General features: G+C 40.9%; 1 protein-coding gene across 1 annotated transcript in view; it reads right to left on the bottom strand.

Moving 5' to 3' along the window:
* Positions 1-18,976, bottom strand: part of LRMDA (leucine rich melanocyte differentiation associated) — a 573,594-nt gene that overhangs the window by 236,139 nt on the left and 318,479 nt on the right. The window contains exons 3-4 of the mRNA XM_069980876.1: positions 2,943-3,069; positions 1-140 (exon numbers count right to left, since the gene is read on the bottom strand). Coding sequence (XP_069836977.1) covers positions 1-140; positions 2,943-3,069 — 267 coding nt within the window. The remainder of the gene's footprint in view (positions 141-2,942; positions 3,070-18,976) is intronic.

The raw sequence follows: 18,976 nt of genomic DNA, 5'->3' as shown, positions 1-18,976 counted from the left end.
CTGTATCTTTGGTAGTCATCCTCATCTTTCTCTGTGCTCACAAGCTCATTGGGACAGGCCTGGTTACCAAGCAAGCTGAGATATTCCAGGGCTGGAGCAGACATGGCCAATGTGTCCAAAAGATAATCCAGCTCAGTCAGGTATTTCAATAAATGTTAAGATAATAAAATAAAATCATGTGATTGTATGTTACATTGGTATATTACACAGCGACTTTTCTGTACATTCCCTTTGGTAATTTAAAGAGGTTGTACAAGATTTGACAAACATGGCTGTATTATATTTCAGCTCATCTCCATATTGTGTGTTTGTAGTAAATCTCAACTTCATTCAACTTAAATAGGTTATCCAGCATTACAAAAACATGGCCACTTTCTTCCAGAGACAGCACCACTCTTGTCTCAAAGTTCAGGTGTGGTTAGCAATTTCAATTCACTGAAATAGAACGGAGTTACAAAACCCCACCCAAGTTGGAGATAGGAGTGGTGCTGTCTCTGGAAGAAGGTGGCCATGTTTTTGTAGCGCTGGATAACCCCTTTAAGTTGAATGAAGTTGAGATTTACTACAAACACAAGATATGGAGATGAGCTGTAATCCCATGGACAACCTCTCTGGAAGAAACCAGATGTTTTTCGACCCTGGTTTTCATATACCAGGCCTATTATGTCAAGTAGTATACATTAATGGTGAAGGGACCTTTTTTTGTTCATCCAAGGCATATTGGTTCATTCCTACATACTGTTTAGCCTTGTCTTACAGCTCGGCTCCACAATATTGTTGGTGGGTTGAACCCGCCCCCTACCCCATGTTTATGGGCTTCTAAGCCATGGATGTCTTCTACCAGAAACAGAAGAAAATAAAATACAGAAGCATCTGTAAAGACATCATTAGTTATGAATTGGAAGAGCTCTTATATATGATACTTAAGGTTACCATTAAAACCCTTTCTATAATTATCTACAGTACATCTGGTCATTTCTGAGTTATAAAGGGAGTACAATCTGTTTATTGCAAATCATACCTGCTATAGAATATTTACAAGAGTATGTTGCATACTGGTATTTTACCACCAGAGGGCATATGCATAGACTTACATAAACTGCTAAAGTCATATTTTGTTTTTCTTTACTCTTACATTTTCATAAATGAACTTTATATTTATATTTGTTTTACTTGATCTTTTTACATTAAGAATGCACAGTAATTGGCTATTAACTGATAGTTTCCATTTACCTTGTGATTGATGTTTACAACGACATTGCATAGAAACTGATGTTAATGTATTCAGCATCCTTTTCCTTGAGTAAAATGTTAAATGGTCATGTCAAACGACTTAAGTCTAAGTGATTCCTAACATTTTTGTCAATCACTAACCAAATATGACTCCTTACCCTTGAGAAAATCAGTTCTAAAGTATTTGTCACTAGGTGTCTCCTTTCCCTGCTATCTGCTGTCCACTGCCTGCTGTTAGGGGAAATCTGTCTCTAGTAACTGCCTCAGAATGTGCAGACGAGAGAGAGAAAAAAGAGAGAAAGCCTTTGCTGTGTTTCTACAAGCTGTGAGAGCCCAGGTTAACTGACCATATGCAATAAAGGCCTCCATCCCAGATCATATTTTATTACAACCATTGGTATTTCTTTCTATTATAATATATTATATATATATTATACTATATTTTAGTATAGCAGAGAGCAGTATTTACTGTGCTGTGATTGACTAGAAAGATCAGGGAAAGGACGAACTGCATGTGTACTAATGGCAAACAGTTCAGCCCTGGTCTCAACCCCTGAAATGCAGTGAATAAGAAAATGCTGTGCACCATGGAGGGGGCTCTATAACATAGGTGAGAGCACTAAAATCACATAGTGATCACTTAAAATGCTTACTCCAATAAAAACAAGCATTTTTTTTTATGGCACAGGGCTGCTGCAGAGGCACTGATATAAACTTGTTGAGAGCAGAACAGGAAGGCCTAAAGTTAGGGCAAATGACAAGGAACTGAACTCTTAAGCCAGATTCAGACGAGATTTCAAACAACAGATTAGAGGTTAAAGTAATTTTTTCCCACAACACTATGGGGGACATTTATTAAGACCGTCTTTCTCAGCGCTGGTCTTAAATATGTCCCCCAGCCTTGATGCCCGCAGGATTTATGTAGGGGCACAATGCCTCTACATAAATTCTGTGTGCACTGGGGTCCCTCCACTGCACACAGTGAAATCTATGCCAGCATAGAACTAGTATAAATTTCACTGGCATTTTAGCCAGAGAAATGTTAAATACAGGGGCGTGGCCTCTGCAAGTGACCGTACCCTCCTTTACGCCCTCCTTCCCACCCCTCTACCGCGAGTGGAGCAGAGGGACGAGATGCAAATAAAATATTCACAAAACAAGCATTTGTGAATATACTTATTCGCGTCTTGGCCCTCACCTCCACAAAATGGCACGTCTGAAATTCTCCCTATATATCGATCTGCTTAGCTGGCTCTACATATCATGCTGCCAAATCTACAGCCATTTTTATGTTGACATGTTCCCTTTTAATGTACTGCAGCCATATAACTATAATATTCAAGACAAGTTTATTTAAAGGGGTACTCTGACAATCCCATAACAAAATAAAATGTACAAAAAGCATACAGTACAAGTGCACTGTCGTCAATCGTTTTCCCGACTCGTCTACCCTACTCCTAGCCCCAGATTCAAGCTTTTACAAATCACCCCAGTTTTATAACATGACACCTGGCCAGAAAACTACATCTTCCAACATGCATTGCACCTTGGAGCCAACTATCTGTTACCAACTCACAATAAGTATCCACTGGACATCTATACACCCTGGAGCTTTAGACGGACTTGTGATTTATGCAAAAATAATAATAATAATAATAATAATAATAATAATAATAATAATACAGATAGTACATAGCTTAAAAGGATATCTCATTCTTGTTTAGAGTCAATGTGTGCAGGTATGGTAGTAGAGGGAAGGTAATAGGGTTTCCAAGTTGATTGTTGTCTAGTATTAACTCTTCCAGGCACACAAAGCCTTCCAGTCCTTCCAGGGATCTGCAAATAGAGAAAAAAAATATACAGTATTATAAAACAGTGATGTTAAAGGAAATCTGACAGCACCTTGTGAGCATGGTACATAGAAACACAGAAGATTGTGATCAGAAAAAGACTACTTGGTCCATCTAGATACTGTATATGTTTATCCCAGACAGGTTTAAATTCTGTTATTGTAAATTTACCAACCACATCTGCTGGAAGTTTGTTCCAAGCATCTACTACTCTTTTAGTAAAGTAATATTTTCTCACGTTGCTTCTGATGTTTCCCCCAACTAACTTACGCTCTGTCCTCTTAGAGTTCTTGAGCTAATTTTTTTTCTAAAAACATTTCCCTCCTGAACCTTATTTTATACTTTAACATATTTAAAGGTTTCAATCATGTCCCCCCTTTCTCTTTTTTCCTCCAGACTATACAGATTAAAATCCTTCAGGGTAGCTTCACACGTACCGAATCGCAGCGTTAATAACGCTGCGAGTCAGGTAGGTCCTGACAGATCACTTTCACTACATACACACAGCACTCTGAACGACCGCTGCGTGTATGTAATTCTGCCGGCTGCTTAACCCCTTCAGCTGCCACCCGGCTCCCGCTCTGTATACATTACCTGTCCTCTCTGCACGGGGTCCCGGCGTACTGCTCTCCCGCCCGGCCAATCAGTGTGTTGCCCTGCCGCAGCCACTGATTGACCAGGCGGGAGAGCAGTACGCCGGGACCCCGTGCAGCGAGGACAGGTAGTGTATACAGAGCGGGAGCCGGGCGGCAGCTGAGGGGGTTAAGCGGCCGGCAGAATTACATACACGCAGCGGTCGTTCAGACCGCTGTGTGTATGTAGTGAAAGTGATCTGCCAGGACCTAGACCAAAGGATAAAAGCGCTATAAGCCTGGGAAAAGAGCGATTTTAAGGAACATATATTTGTTAACAATGGTTTGAATTTTTTACAGGCCATCAGATACAATAAAAGTTAAACATGTTACATATTGTTGTAATTGTAACGACTAGAGGAACATATGTAACAAGTCGGTTTTACCCCAGTGCGAGCGTTTTTGTTTTTTTTTTCAGTTTCACCACACATTGAGTTTTTTTCTGGTTTTGCAGTGTCCTTTATGAAAAAATTCAGCCTGTCATTGCAAAGTACAATTAGTGGCGCAAAAAATAAGGGCTCATGTGTGTTTCTAGGTGAAAAAATGCAAGTGCTATGGCCTTTTAAGCACAAGGAGGAAAAAACGAAAATGCAAAAAATTTAATTGGTCCGGTCCTCTAAGGGTTAAAAGTAGAGATGAGCGAACAGTGTCTGCTGAACTTGGATAAAGCTCTAAGGTTGTCTGGAAAACGTGGATACAGCCAATGACTATATCCATGATTTCCACATAGCCTTAGGGCTTTATCCAACTTCAGCAGCCACCGCTAATCAAATGCCGAAAGTTCGGGTTCGGATCGATTACAGCATGCTTGAGGTTTGCTCATCTCTAGTTAAAAGTTGTTTTTTAGGACAATAACTTCATCACCTGCCAAGCAGACCCCAGGACAGACTTTAGATTAAAAGATTAAAAGCAGCTATAAGAGGGTACAAGTGGTTTGTGGGGGGCAGATTGTGGGTACAGAGTCGTTTTAACTATGTTGGCTGATCATTGTCTGTCGTTGTCTTTCAACATGTTATAAGACAAACGACTAAGATAGCAGCGATCTGCTGCCGTCGCAGTAGATCGCTGCTATCTTCTCAAATATGTTATTTGTAAATCCTAGCACTTCTATATGATCTAGGAGCTGCTCTGGGGCAAACACCACTACATTGGCTAAGAAAAAAAAGACATATGGACCCTTAGGGTGCCTTTACACAGAGAGATTTATCTGACAGATCTTTGAAGCCAAAGCCAGGAACAGACTATAAACAGGGAACAGGTCATAAAGGAGAGACTGAGATTTTGGTTCTTTTCAAATCCATTCCTGGCTTTGGCTTCAGAAATCTGTTAGATAAATCTCTCTATGTAAAGGCACCCTTACTCTTAGAAGCAGAGATGAGAGACTGATAAAAATGCTTGGCCCTTCTTCTATCCAGTAGGGGAGTGAAAAAGTGGGACATGGGGGGGGATGTTTCCTCTTATTGGGTGTATGATGTATGATATTACTGCGCCTCTTTATCAAATGTCATACATTAAAGACAAGGTAAGAACAGACGTTGCAGAATAGTAACGAACTCTAACAGAAGAGAAAATTTACCTGAACAATAGGCATTGTACACAAGCAGAAAAAAGAATATTATGGTACATGTTGTAAAGGTGGAAAAAGGACAATGCCCAAAACACCAGTGAGATGTATTTGTCAATGTCTGGCATCTCCAAGCACCTAGTCTTTCCTGGACCCAACCTTCATTCCCAAGATAAATAAGGCTGTCACAGTTCACCTTCAATCCCTGGGCACAAATTTAAGATGTCATCCATCATTCATGCCTGAGTAAATATCAGCCACCCCTTTCTGTCTACTCCCCTGCAACATCAATAAATAGAGCATAGGATTGGAGGGTATAATTTGGAGCTTAACTCATTCATATTTGAGCAGAACTTACTGGCTCTAAATGTTTTCTCTTCCATCTCTGTCTATCCTGTTGCTCTCTTCTGGGCTCAAACAAGGTCCTCTGGGGCAAGTAGTGCATCATGTCCAGTCAATAGCACATATTTGTGCACTGCAAGGACATAGCATAAATCAACAGTGACAGCAGGAAAGCTCAGAAGATGCCTGACACACAGTTAGGCATTTATAGTAAATAATTCTGAGCAGGCCTGCAGCATTAACCAACTGGCAGCCACAGACCTTGCGGATAATGCATCGGAAGATCTTTTTTGCAATGGAGAAACATAATGTTGCTACATTAAATAAAAAGCCAAATGTCAGAAATACTAGTGCCCAAGTGAGAATACTAGGGAACACGAAGGGTTAAAAAAAACAACACACCCAGCGGAAATTGAGAACAGTTATGCTGCGTTTACACGGAATGATTATCGCGCAAATTTGCACAATAACGATCGAATTCGAACGATAATCGTACGTGTAAACGCAGCAAACGATCAAGCGACGAGCGAGAAATCGTTCATTTTGATCTTACAAAATGTTCTAAAATCGTCGTTCGCAAAAAATTCGCAGATCGTTAAGCGTAAACAGTCTTTCACCGATTTTTCCTATGTGCGAGATAGGCTTAAGCGATCGCAAAACGATTGCAAAACGAATTTTCCGTACAATATATCGTTCCGTCTAAACGCTGATCATTATAAAAAAAAAACGGTACTTCAAAATCTTTAATCGTACAATCGGGCGAATTATCGCTCCGTGTAAACGTAGCATTACTTTCCACACTATCTGGTTTGGGTAGCCCTGTATCCCTGTATTAACGCTTTCAGTGAAATCAGGTGTAAACCTGGGGAGTCTCTCTAATAATTGTTTTTATTTTCGCAGAATTTTGGGCTTTAGTGCAATTCTGAAATATATCAGAAGCCACTGGGTGCCCAATTTTCATCTGAAGATCAAAGCGGTAAATGCTATTAGTGAAGATAACAGAGAGAGAATTTTAACCATCCTGAATTCATTTGGGTATGTGGCAGATAGGGTACAGTTTATATGTCAATATTCAATCTGTGTGGCCATATACAAATAAAGAAGAAGATAATGATATGTTTTGCAGGTGATCCAGCTACACACAAAGAATGGTAATTTCTGTGCCCCCAATGACATTCCTATTTTGGTGCACGTTTACTCCTTTCCCTTCAAAGGCAAATGAGCACAAGCAAATGAGCTCCAGATCTTTTAGCCTTTAGATGACTCAATTAAAGGGGACTTAGGAGGTAGAGGACCTGCAAGGCCATCATGTTTTATGAGTTCTAGTCTGTCACTATACATTGGTGAAAGGTCAGAATGGAAGGTATAGAGGTATCATAGTACTCTTTAGGAGCACCAGTTAAGACCCTTGAAGGCATCAAAACTTGTTTCATTAAAGTGAGCCTGTCAGATGCAATCCACGTTCCAAACTGCTGACACTGTTTGGACCAGAAGACACATGGTCTTCTTACACATATCAATTCTTGCTTCCAGAACATAGAAAAATGCTTTCAATGTCCAGTGCAAAGTGTCAGAGAGGCGTTCCCAAGCATCCCTTTTCCGGACCTTGCCGTAGGGCCTAAAAGTGTCAGCAGTTTAGAACATGAATTGAAGCTGACAGATTCATTTAAATTCTTCCTCCTCTTGCACCCTCTGCCGCATGCTCATATCCAGGTCCATGCATAGCCCTGCTGGCCCATCTGTAGGTTGTAGGAGTTTATACTTATTACGGGAAATGCTTATAAAGTACTTTTTTTCCCTGCACTTACTACTGCATCAAGGCTTCACTTTCTGGATAAAATGGTGATGTCACGCCCCGACTTCCAGAGGTGTGCGGGTTGTGGCTGCTGGAGAGGATGATGGCAGGGGACACTGTGGGACACAGGGCACTGGAGGGACACTGAGCATCCCCCTGCCATCATCCTCTCCAGCAGCCACAGCCCGCACAGCTCTGGGAGTTGGGTCGTGACATCACCATTTTATCCAGAAAGTGAAGCCCTGATGCAGTAGTAAGTGCAGAGAAAAAAGCACTTTATAAGTATTTCCCGTAATAAGTGTATATTGGGGATTTCATATAACTTTTGGGGGCAATACAACACTTTAACAATACAATACTTTTCCTTTAATTTTATAGACAATCGTTAACCCTGATCGTATAATCATCGTATAATCATAAAATATATATTATATATTAATTTTACAAAGTACAGGCTTTATCTAGCCTTATGTACAATAATAATAATTGTCATAGGCTTAAAAGCTTCTTTAATGGGTCTTCTTTAATGAGCTCAATGATGGTTTGGCCAAGGCCATATAAATGACAACTGGATCAGTTCTGAGTGATCCCAGTGATCAGCTGACAAACAAGCAATGTAGCTGCTTCATTGGAGAGAATATGGCTGCAGAGAGTGGAAACTGTGTCAGTATACTCATTGCAATGGTTTGTAAAAGACATGTTAAAAGGTGGCAAACCCACTTAACACTGATAACCCCACCCACCACCCCCTTCTTGTATTAATTCTATTGGGAAAAATCTTCACCAAACACTTAATGACAATGACAAACCATCACAACATATTCATGTTCCTTCTGACTCAAGCAGAGCTGAGCCCTTGGTTTCCACTGTAATTAGCCCTATCCTCGTTAAGATAATTATGATCAAGCTTCATGTCACAGATGATTCCAGATCACCACTGGGGGTTGGTTACTCTTTGCCATTATTTGCAGACAGGAGACTATGGTTAAGCACTAGGGCCCCTTGCACACTGCCATGTTCAGTCTGTTTAACACGTTTTGTATGCTAGACGCATTTCACAGACTGAATGCCTCTCTTTAAATGAGATTTGCAGCATCATAATGAATTATGATCCAGTGAGCTCCCGAACAACCAGAGTGCTACCCTACCAAACTGGCACAGCATTGTCAGTTCAAACAGGTGTAACTATGGCCTTTTGGGAGCTCACGGCATGATAATACATTATGGTGCTGCAAGTCCCATTTACAGTGATTTATTCAGTCTGCGAAATGTGGTCAGTAAGGGAGTCAGACATTTAATCGACTAAACACAGCAGTTGTCAAGAGGCTTTAAAGGTGTAAAGGACACATCAACAATTTTACCCAGGGTGTTTTTAGTCCACCAAATATTATCATTATTATCCACCAAGGCTCAGGCTGGGCTCTGCATGAAATGCTCTGCTCCTAGAGTCAATTATGCCTGAGTGGATAGAAGAAGGAAAGTGCCAGCATGTCGTCTTTGCTGTGGCCCCACCAACACGCCCACTTGCCAGACACTGGGATAGCTGAATAAAGATGCTTATAGGGAAGGTACAGCATTACAGAAGACTTATGGGCACAGCATCGAACAAAGTTCCCTACAGCAACAAGGTACTGGGGAGAGCTTTTACGCAATAAGGAGATTGACAGGTTCCTTTAATGAGCTTTGAAGAAAGGAAATCTGAGCTATAACTGGTTTCTGTGGGCAAGTCAGTTTATGTCCTCCGACAGATTAGTAAACCTGGGTCTTTATGGACATAAGTATCAAAAAACATGTTGTAAAGGGGTTATCCAGCATCGGAAAAAACATGGCCACTTTCTTCCAGAGACAGTAGGACTTGTCTCCAGTTTGGGTGTAGGTTTTGCAAATTAGTTCCATTGAAGTAAACAGAGCTAAGAGAGGATGTACCATCAGGTACATCCTCTTTAATCTGACCCAGGGATAGAACGGTGCCATCACGGGAAAGCCGGTTCCGCGGTCCGCTTTTTGAACAGTGGCCCGGTTCCAGTGTACGGCGCCAATCTATCAACGGGTACCGGGCCAGGGCTGAAGCACAGGAGGCGGGCCGGCCCGCCCCTAGTGGGAGGGAATTCCCTCCCTTCTATGACGCGGCTTCATTAGACTCAATGGAGCCGTGTCATAGAGGGGCGGGGGATTCCGCCCACCGTGGGCGGGCCGGCCTGCAACCTGTGCTTCTCCCCCGGCCCGGTAACCGTGGATACAACGGGCTGTACACGGGAACCGGGCCACGGTTTAAAAGACGGACCGCGGCACCGGCTTCCCCGTGACAGCGCCGTTCTATCCCTTGGTCAGATTAAAGAGGATGTACCATCCTCTTTAAAGGGAATCTGTTAGCACCCGGGCCCTACCTGAGGTGTTGACGGTGTGCTATATTTGGCAGTCCCCCAGCGATCATGGTGCCTTTTGGTAATCTGTCTGTGTAGTGGATTATGCACAATCTTGCGACTCTGAAGAGTCAAAGAGGAATTGTGGCTCAGTATTTGTGCCTCACTCTAGCACTCCTCACCCTTCCTTTCTCCTCCCTCTTTGTCATGAATAATCAATGCTCCCCGGCTTCCTGCTCGCTCAGCTGTTAGTGTCTGCCAACAGAGGACTGGTCTGCAAACAGATATAGTTGAACCTCCTAGCCTGTGTTGGAGCTGTGGTCTAGGGGTGAATCACCAGTCTAGAGACCAGCACCAGTTTGTTTTCTTTGAATCCCCTGATGGAAATGAAATGTAGTTAATTTTTCTTTTGTTCTCTTTATTGTATCATTAAGTGCAAGTGCAAAGAATTCCCAATAAAGTCCAAATTAGTTTCTATTCTTTTTTTTCTTTTTTTTTTATAAAAAAAAATGATGAGAAAAAAATAAGAAAAATATATATTTATCTATTTTTGTAATCATTGTATAAAAAAAAACTAAACTAATTTGGACCTGATTGGGAATTCTTTGCACTTTTAAAAATAATACAATGAGAAAAAATAAAAAAATAACTGTAATAATTTCCACCAAGGGAATTAAAGCAGAGAAAACAAACTGATACTGGTCTCTAGACTGGTGATTAACCCCTAGACCACAGCTCCTACACAGGCTAGGAGGATCAATTATATCTTATTGCAGATCAGTCCTCTGTTGACAGATACGGACAGCCGAGAGAGCAGAAGGCCGGGAAACATTGATTATTCATGAAGAGGAAGGAGGAGGAAAGAGTGGTGAGGAGTGCTAGAGTGAGGCACAAACGCTGAGCCACAACTTCTCATTGACTCTTTATTACAGTAGGAGATTCCAGATTGTGCATAATCCTCTGCACAGAAAAATTACCAAAAGGCAAAATGCTCAAAGGAGGACTGCCAACTACAGCACACTGTCAGCACCACAGATAGGGCCTGGGTGGAGACAAGAGTAATTTTCTCTCTGGGAAAAAAAAAGTGGTTAACCCCTTAAAATACTGAGTTTAATGGAGCATTTACACAAAGAGATTTATCTGACAGATGGATTTGCCAGGAATGGATTTGAAAAGAGGAGAGATGTCAGTCTTTCCTTTATGACCTGTTCCCTGTGTATAGTCTGTTCCTGGCTTTGGCTTCAAAGATCTGTCAGATAAATCTCTCTGTGTAAACGCACCATAAGGGTTTTAACGGAGTCCAATTGTCATAAGTATACACAATTCTGCCGCATGTACCAAGCACCATGCCTCACACCTCAAAAGAAAAGTAATAGGGATGAAATGGCAGACAGTTAATGATTTGTGTCCTTATAGTAAAGGGAAAAAAACCAAAGGGAATGGATCATCTAGATTTGTTTTTACTGATTGGAATCAGGTACTGAAATATGTTTTTTTTTTATTATTACTTATTGTAATTGTTTTGAAGACAGATGCCTGCAACCAAAATGATCATTGGTCGGATGAAATTTTGCAATAAATGACTGATATGCCTAACCAATGGCAGACCATCATTGAATAGTTGGATAAAAAAAAATCTTTTATCCACAATCTTTCAGGAAATATTATTCAGACGATTCTCAGAACATTCCCAGCGTAATCGTTCGGCATCCATTCGGTGTCATTGATCATGCATGCCTAATCTGAATTGTAGTGGTCAATCTAGACTAAAATTCTAGGTCTGTCCACCTCTAGTACTTGAAAAATATATTTACATTTTGTGAAATATCTCAGGTATCTCAAAATATGTTTATTTATTCTACCAAGTGAAGGAGTGGAATGCCGATCACTGGCTTACAGAAATTGGGAAGGTGCTAAAGTCATTTTGTAATCCTTGGAATAGCAGGTTGCAGCAATACGATGCCTGTCAGGTTGCTCGCAGATATCTGTCACGCAATATCCTGACTTCCACCAGCACAGCATTTTTGAACTGTGCACAATATTAGAAGTCACTTGGCCGCTCAAACCTATGGCTGCCTTTTGTGAGCTCCACGACAGAAGATAATTAGTTTTGTAGAGTGTGGCCCCTTCTCCCTGTCCTCAGGTTCACCATATGACTGAAGGGGAGAGACAGCAACATAGACAAAGCTAGGCTGGGTGTGACGAGTGAGTTATAGACTGCCAGTAAGGATTCACAGCTCTGTGTGCTGGGAGGTTAATATTCTCACATGTCATTAGGTCTGCTTGCTCCACTGATGGTTCATTGAATCAGGCAGCAAATTATTCCCTCTCTACAGTAGAGGACACCACACTTCAAAGGGAAGTAGCCCGGGTCAAGACAGCTCTCTGGTTTGATTAATGACTTGAGATCAGTAGAGGTTTCTAGTTGGTAGGAATGTGACTGAAGTTTTTGGCAAGGAAGATATCTGGGCACAAGGTTGGATCCTACTTAAGAACCTTCCTGCCAATGTTATGGCCCTTGTATAACCCAAGACCACTGGGAGGTATTTTTAAGCAAGAAACACTTGCTCTAAATGTACTTCTTAAACTCAGATTTGGTTTTACATGGTAAGTATTGCTTGTAAGACAACTGTTTTAATAGATATGACAAAGGAAAATGGACATACAAAAACAAAGAAGTACCTAAAATAGTAAGAATAAAAATAAGGGTAAGAAGGTACAGTAATACAGTGTTGTGGCACATTTATTGTACATGTCCAATCTAATAGAATTAACTTTCTACTAGAACACGCAACAAGTCTATATTAAGCCAATGGTTATCGCAAACCACCTAAAGATTCCTAGTTTTCCTGAATGTGACCAGTCTACAGTTGACTCATAATCCAGATAAGGCCCATGTTTGGGTGAATTATTCACTAAAGAAAAAGATATATGAATTATATTAAGCTCTCATGGTAAACACCCCCTACAGAAATCTTATACATGTCCACATATACAGACTACAACTATACATGTTTATATACAATGTTGGCTGACAGGTGTATTGGTGTACAGCAGATGATCGAGCCCTTGTCACTTCAGTTTTGAAGTACACGTTAAAACAAAAAAATCGCATCATTAGCAGAATGTGGTTCAACCCAGTCCAGGAGTGGAAACCCAAGACCCTAACATCTTCCACAAATCTGAAGTAAACATTTTTCATGCCAAAGTGTCTCCACATACTGCATACATATTGGTACTTTTGTACGTTGCAGGGTTGAGCTTGTTTCTTTCACCAGGGCCTTTGCCTTCAGATCTACAGCCATTATTTCATATTTAAATAAGATTATATATTATCCAGACCTTAAAGGCCACAAAATGTAGTACTGATTACTGGGAGGAACAATTTGCACTGTCACCCCAGAACACAATACAATAAATCAATACCTCTGCTCACTAGTGACTGTGGACACTAGTTGACTACACTGGGGCCTAGTTGTCAGTATGGACATGTAAATGTTGCATTAAATTTGACAGGATTCCAATGTATAGATTTAAAATAAAGGCATATTGTGCCATGAATGAGCCCTAAATTTTTGTGTGCACATAAGAAATAGCAGCATTTCTAGGTATAATATAAACCTGTATCTGTCATTCTTCACCAGCTTCCCCCTCTGCAGACAATTGCTGGTTTCCCCAGAGCTTAGCTTAATAATGAATACTGAATATAGTCTCATAGACTGTACACACACAGAAGAGAAGATTTAGCTACCTATGTCTTACACATAGCAGCAGCATGGAGGACATTATACAGCAGTAATGAACAGATTAAGCAATGAATACAGCAGTACATTGAGACAGTTAGGGATTGAGACAGTTTTCTCCCACTACCATCAGAAGAACTTCTGGAGTTCTGTTGATTTTACCATAAAGAATAGCATAGCATACACCACTTTTCTTATATGTTAGATGCCATCGACATTCATGATTTTTTTGGGGTAGCACTTCTATCAGGGTTTTTGTTAAAAGAAAACCTAACACTTGCAGTTATGCCACTGTGTCTCTCTCTAGCTGTTGACTCTTACTGCATTTGCAATGCATTTTCAGTTAAAGTGCTTATCCAGCGCTACAAAAACATGGCCACTTTTCTCCCTACTGTTGTCTCCAGATTGGGTGGGGTTTGGAATTTGGTTCCATTGAAGTAAATGGAGCTTAATTGCAAACCACACTTGAACTGGAGACAAGAGAGGGGGAAAAGTGGCCATGTTTTTGTAGCGCTAGATAACCCCTTTAAAAAGGTCATAGAGAAAAATATATCTCATTTGAAAAAATGCTCTTTGTGTATGTATTACAAAGTTTCTTACCCCACAAATCAAATATTGATGACTTATCACATCTCCTTAAACTTTATTAAAGAGCAAAAACAATGTATGCATAATGCTATATGAGGTCACAATAACACCACTTTATACAACAAGAATATATATTTTTAGATGTGCCAACATGTGTTTGAGTCACAAACTGCGTTTGTTACATAATTTTTTTTAAACTGCTGTAATAGAAAATAAAAGAACACTAAAGTGGCCTTAGGAAAAAAACAATGGTCCATGGTACAAGTTTTACTTTCTCCCGGGTCCTATTATCAGCTCATCCTTATTTTTATAGCCAACAGATTAAAATGCTAGCAACGCAATCTTTGATCTCCCGTTCGCTGACACAAATCCTTTCTACGCCCCCAACGTGTTCTTCTGAGGTAATTAGTACTAATTAAAAGGTTTCCAACAGCCTTTGGTTTTCTTCCCCCTCCTGACTCTCTCCAAGGAAAGCACATTGTGCCTTTGAAATGCAAGAATCACTCACTCTCTGTTTAACTCAGGCGTCAAGTGGACTTCTGTAGTTCCATTATATTAGAGGAGGAAACACAGTTGTGCCCGTCAGTGGTCTGTGTACTGTATATTATTATATCACTGTTCAATCCTACTGGCAATTACGCTCTTATTTTGAGATATTCTGGATAAAAACCAGGCTTACATATCCGTTTCATAAATGCACCACTTGAACAGCAGGTATCCATTTTGTATGGTTATGGAACATTGTCGCCAAAACAAAAAGACATTTATATTCTCCTATGACATTTATTTAAATCAGAAATGCTATCTCTGATGTGGAGAAAAATAGTACGGTGGGTCGTGGCGTTGATCACTCTCTCCAGTATACCGTCCCTCCTAGGCGGATACCACATCATCTCAGAGTAGCCATAGTGGAGGTCATCATACTGTGAAATTAGTGTAATGGGGAAGGCCTGGAAAAAGTAAGCAATGGGATACATATTTAGACTATGTTCCCACTTTGAGAACATAATGGGGAAAGGCAGCCATCTCATAATATAGACGGCTGCTAATAATGACCATCCACATTACAAAGTGGGAAGTGGGAACATAGCCTTAAAGGGGTTATGCAGCGCTACAAAAACATGGCCACTTTCCCCCTACTGTTGTCTCCAGTTTGGGTGTGGTTTTGAAACTCAGTTCCATTGAAGTAAATGGAGCTTAATTGCAAACCGCACCTGAACTGGAGACAACAGTAGAGGGAAAAGTGGCCATGATTATGTAGCCCTGGATAACCCCTTAAAAGAATACCTGTCATCACTTTCATGCTGCTTGTGACAGTGATAGCTTCTACCTGCCTTGACTATCAAAGTCTACCCAAAGAAATCTCTATCAATCAAGAATGGTGGGTTAAGAAAATACGCTCGGGACTGCACTCAATGGGTCATGGGTAAGGCAGCATAAAAATATTGACAGATATCCTAAAAAGGTAGTTTCTCAGGTTCTGTGTGGTGATTTTTAGAGTTCCAAAAAGTAGCCAGGTTACAGAAGTTGCTCAGAAGTTGCAGGAGCAACAATGTGGTGCCTCTTAGCAAAGGAGAAAGAGGGATACATTAATTTGTATTGTGTATTTCTAATTACTGGCTGATGTGATTAAAGGCAATTCCTTAAAGTGTCACTGTCGTGATTTTTTTTTTTTTTTTTTGCAGACATCAATAGTCCAGGCGATATTAAGAAACTTTGCAATTGGGTGTATTAGCCGAAAAATGCATTTTTATCATGAAAAAGTAGTAAATAAAAGACCAAAACAGGACAACAAAGAGTTAATCTACAAATACATCGCCCTTTATCTCCTCTGACAGTCAGCACTGACCTCTCTGAGCTCTGATTACAGTGGTCACCTGTTCTCTACCTGTAACACCACACAGCACGCTGTATTCTCTACCTGTAACACCACACAGCACGCTGTATTCTCTACCTGTAACACCACACAGCACGCTGTATTCTGTACCTGTAACACCACACAGCACGCTGTATTCTCTACCTGTAACACCACACAGCACACTGTATTCTCTACCTGTAACACCACACAGCACACTGTATTCTGTATCTGTAACACCACACAGCACGCTGTATTCTCTACCTGTAATATCAAACAGCACACTGTATTCTGTACCTGTAACAACACACAGCACACTGTATTCTCTACCTGTAACACCACACAGCACACTGTATTCTCTACCTGTAACACCACACAGCACGCTGTATTCTCTACCTGTAATATCAAACAGCACACTGTATTCTCTACCTGTAACACCACACAGCACGCTGTATTCTCTACCTGTAACACCACACAGCACGCTGTATTCTCTACTTGTAACACCACACAGCACGCTGTATTCTCTACCTGTAACACCACACAGCACACTGTATTCTCTACCTGTAGCACACACAGCACACTTTATTCCCTACCTGTAACACCACACAGCACACTGTATTCTCTACCTGTAACACCACACAGCACACTGTATTCTCTACCTGTAATATCAAACAGCACACTGTATTCTCTACCTGTAACACACACAGCATGCTGTATTCTCTACCTGTAACACCACAAAGCACGCTGTATTCTCTACCTGTAACACCACAAAGCACGCTGTATTCTCTACCTGTAATATCAAACAGCACACTGTATTCTCTACCTGTAACACCACACAGCACACTGTATTCCCTACCTGTAACACCACACAGCACACTGTATTCTGTACTTGTAACACCACACAGCACGCTGTATTCTCTACCTGTAACACCACACAGCACACTGTTTTCTCTACCTGTAACACCACACAGCACACTGTATTCTCTACCTGTAACACCACACAGCACACTGTATTCTGTACCTGTAACACCACACAGCACGCTGTATTCTCTACCTGTAACACCACACAGCACGCTGTATTCTCTACCTGTAACACCACACAGCACACTGTATTCTCTACCTGTAACACCACACAGCACGCTGTATTCTCTACCTGTAATATCAAACAGCACTCTGTATTCTCTACCTGTAATGCTGATATTGGAATAAAGTAAAGAACTTTTTGATTTTTTTTTTCTTTTCATTTCCACGCACATATGATGATCAAGCATCTGTTATCTTTGAAGTTGAGCCTCACAATAAGGCTCTGATCCTCTCTGCCGTTTAGCATCATTTACTTGTGTTACTGCATCATTTTGGTGAATATGCTGCAGTACTGCAATGACACTCCATGTGTGAGCACAGCCCTAATTTAACTGCACACTTCTTCACAATTAGAGAAATCAGTGCAACACCTGCTTCTGGCTGGTCAGAGATGGTGAATCACTCAGGGAATTGGGGGATCCAGCCAAGCCTCCTGTGACATCACGCCCTGCCCCCTGTCTGCATCATCAGCCTGATCTCAGCAAACACACACAATGTGAGACAGAGTCATGGAAGATTTGTCTCCTAAGGGGGGACAGCAGTAGGAGCAGGAGACAATGTGGATATGCACACGGGCAATTTTTTTCCACTTCCTGGATTTCTATCAGCTACCAGTGTGGCAGAACCGTACAGATACGGTAATACATTGTATAGACACATATATTTAACTTTTAATGTACTTTTAATAGAAAACAAGTTCCCCTTTAATATCTACTGTAGGTTGAGATCCACTTTTTACATTTCATCTTGATTTCATCCTTGTCCATCCCTCTGCCTCTAAGCAGTTCCTGCCAGTAAGCATTAGAAGACTGTAAAAAATAATATTTTATTTCCAGAAACTAAATATATTTTAGTTTAAAGAAGTAACCCAATTGTCCAATAAATATGTATCCATTTTTATGGGAGGGGAGAAGAGATAAGCAAATCCAAGTGTAGATCGATTGATTAGTGGTGGCTAAAGAAGTTGGGTGCTGCCCTAGGGAGTCCCAGAATACATGGATACAGCCTATGGCCTACCCAAGCCTCCCAAAGCAAGCTTGAGGTTTGCTCAACTCTAGAGAAGAGATTTGGTTTAAAGGGAATCTGTCAGATCCATATCAGGTACAGAGCTGCAGACACAGGCAGATAGGAGCCTTTGTCTCGCTGATGGCCTTTTGCAAAGTTATAAAATTGCATTTTTCCTTGGAAGCTGAGGTGCCACACAAGTGATCCTGAGCCATAGCATGCGTGTTTCTTACCTCCAACACCCACCTTCCTTGGTAATTGATGTACAGGGCAGGATGATCAGTCCTGTACATCAATCAGTCCAGACAGAGAGGGTGTGGGAGGAAAAAGGCATGCATGCTGTGGCTCAGCATCACTTGTGTGGCACTTCAGTTTCCAAGGAAAAATGCAATTTTATAATTTGCGAAAGGCCATCAGCAAAAACAAAGGCATCATTTGTTTTATTTCGCATTACCTATCTGTCTGTGTCTGCAGCTCTGTACCTGGTATGGACAGATTCCCTTTAAAGCAGCTTTTTGTGCTATATAGCAGTTGCAACGATTGCTAGTCAATAGACAGGCAGATGTTATAGAAAATTACAGGTTCTATATACTGATGGAGTACAGCCTCCTTCTCCAAAGAGTGACTGGGTGACACATAAAGATTGTTATATATGGGCCCTATTCCACCGGACGATTATCGTTTGCATAATCGTTAACGATTAACGATCTCAAACGACCGCTATTGCGAAAGACCTGAAAACGTTCACTCATTTCCATGGAACGATAATCGTTACTTATGATCGTAATTGCGATAATTTTTCTTTGCTATTTGTTCGCTATTGCGTTCGTATCTATTGCAAACAACCAAACGATGTCTTATTCAATGCGAGCGATTTGCGAACGTTTTGCGAATGAGCAACGAGAAAAATAGGTCCAGGTCTT

This window comes from Dendropsophus ebraccatus, chromosome 8 (assembly GCF_027789765.1).
Source record: "Dendropsophus ebraccatus isolate aDenEbr1 chromosome 8, aDenEbr1.pat, whole genome shotgun sequence".
In the NCBI taxonomy this organism is placed as follows: Eukaryota; Metazoa; Chordata; class Amphibia; order Anura; family Hylidae; genus Dendropsophus; species Dendropsophus ebraccatus.
Note: the sequence above shows the minus strand (reverse complement) of the source record. Positions and strands in the feature narration are given on the sequence as shown.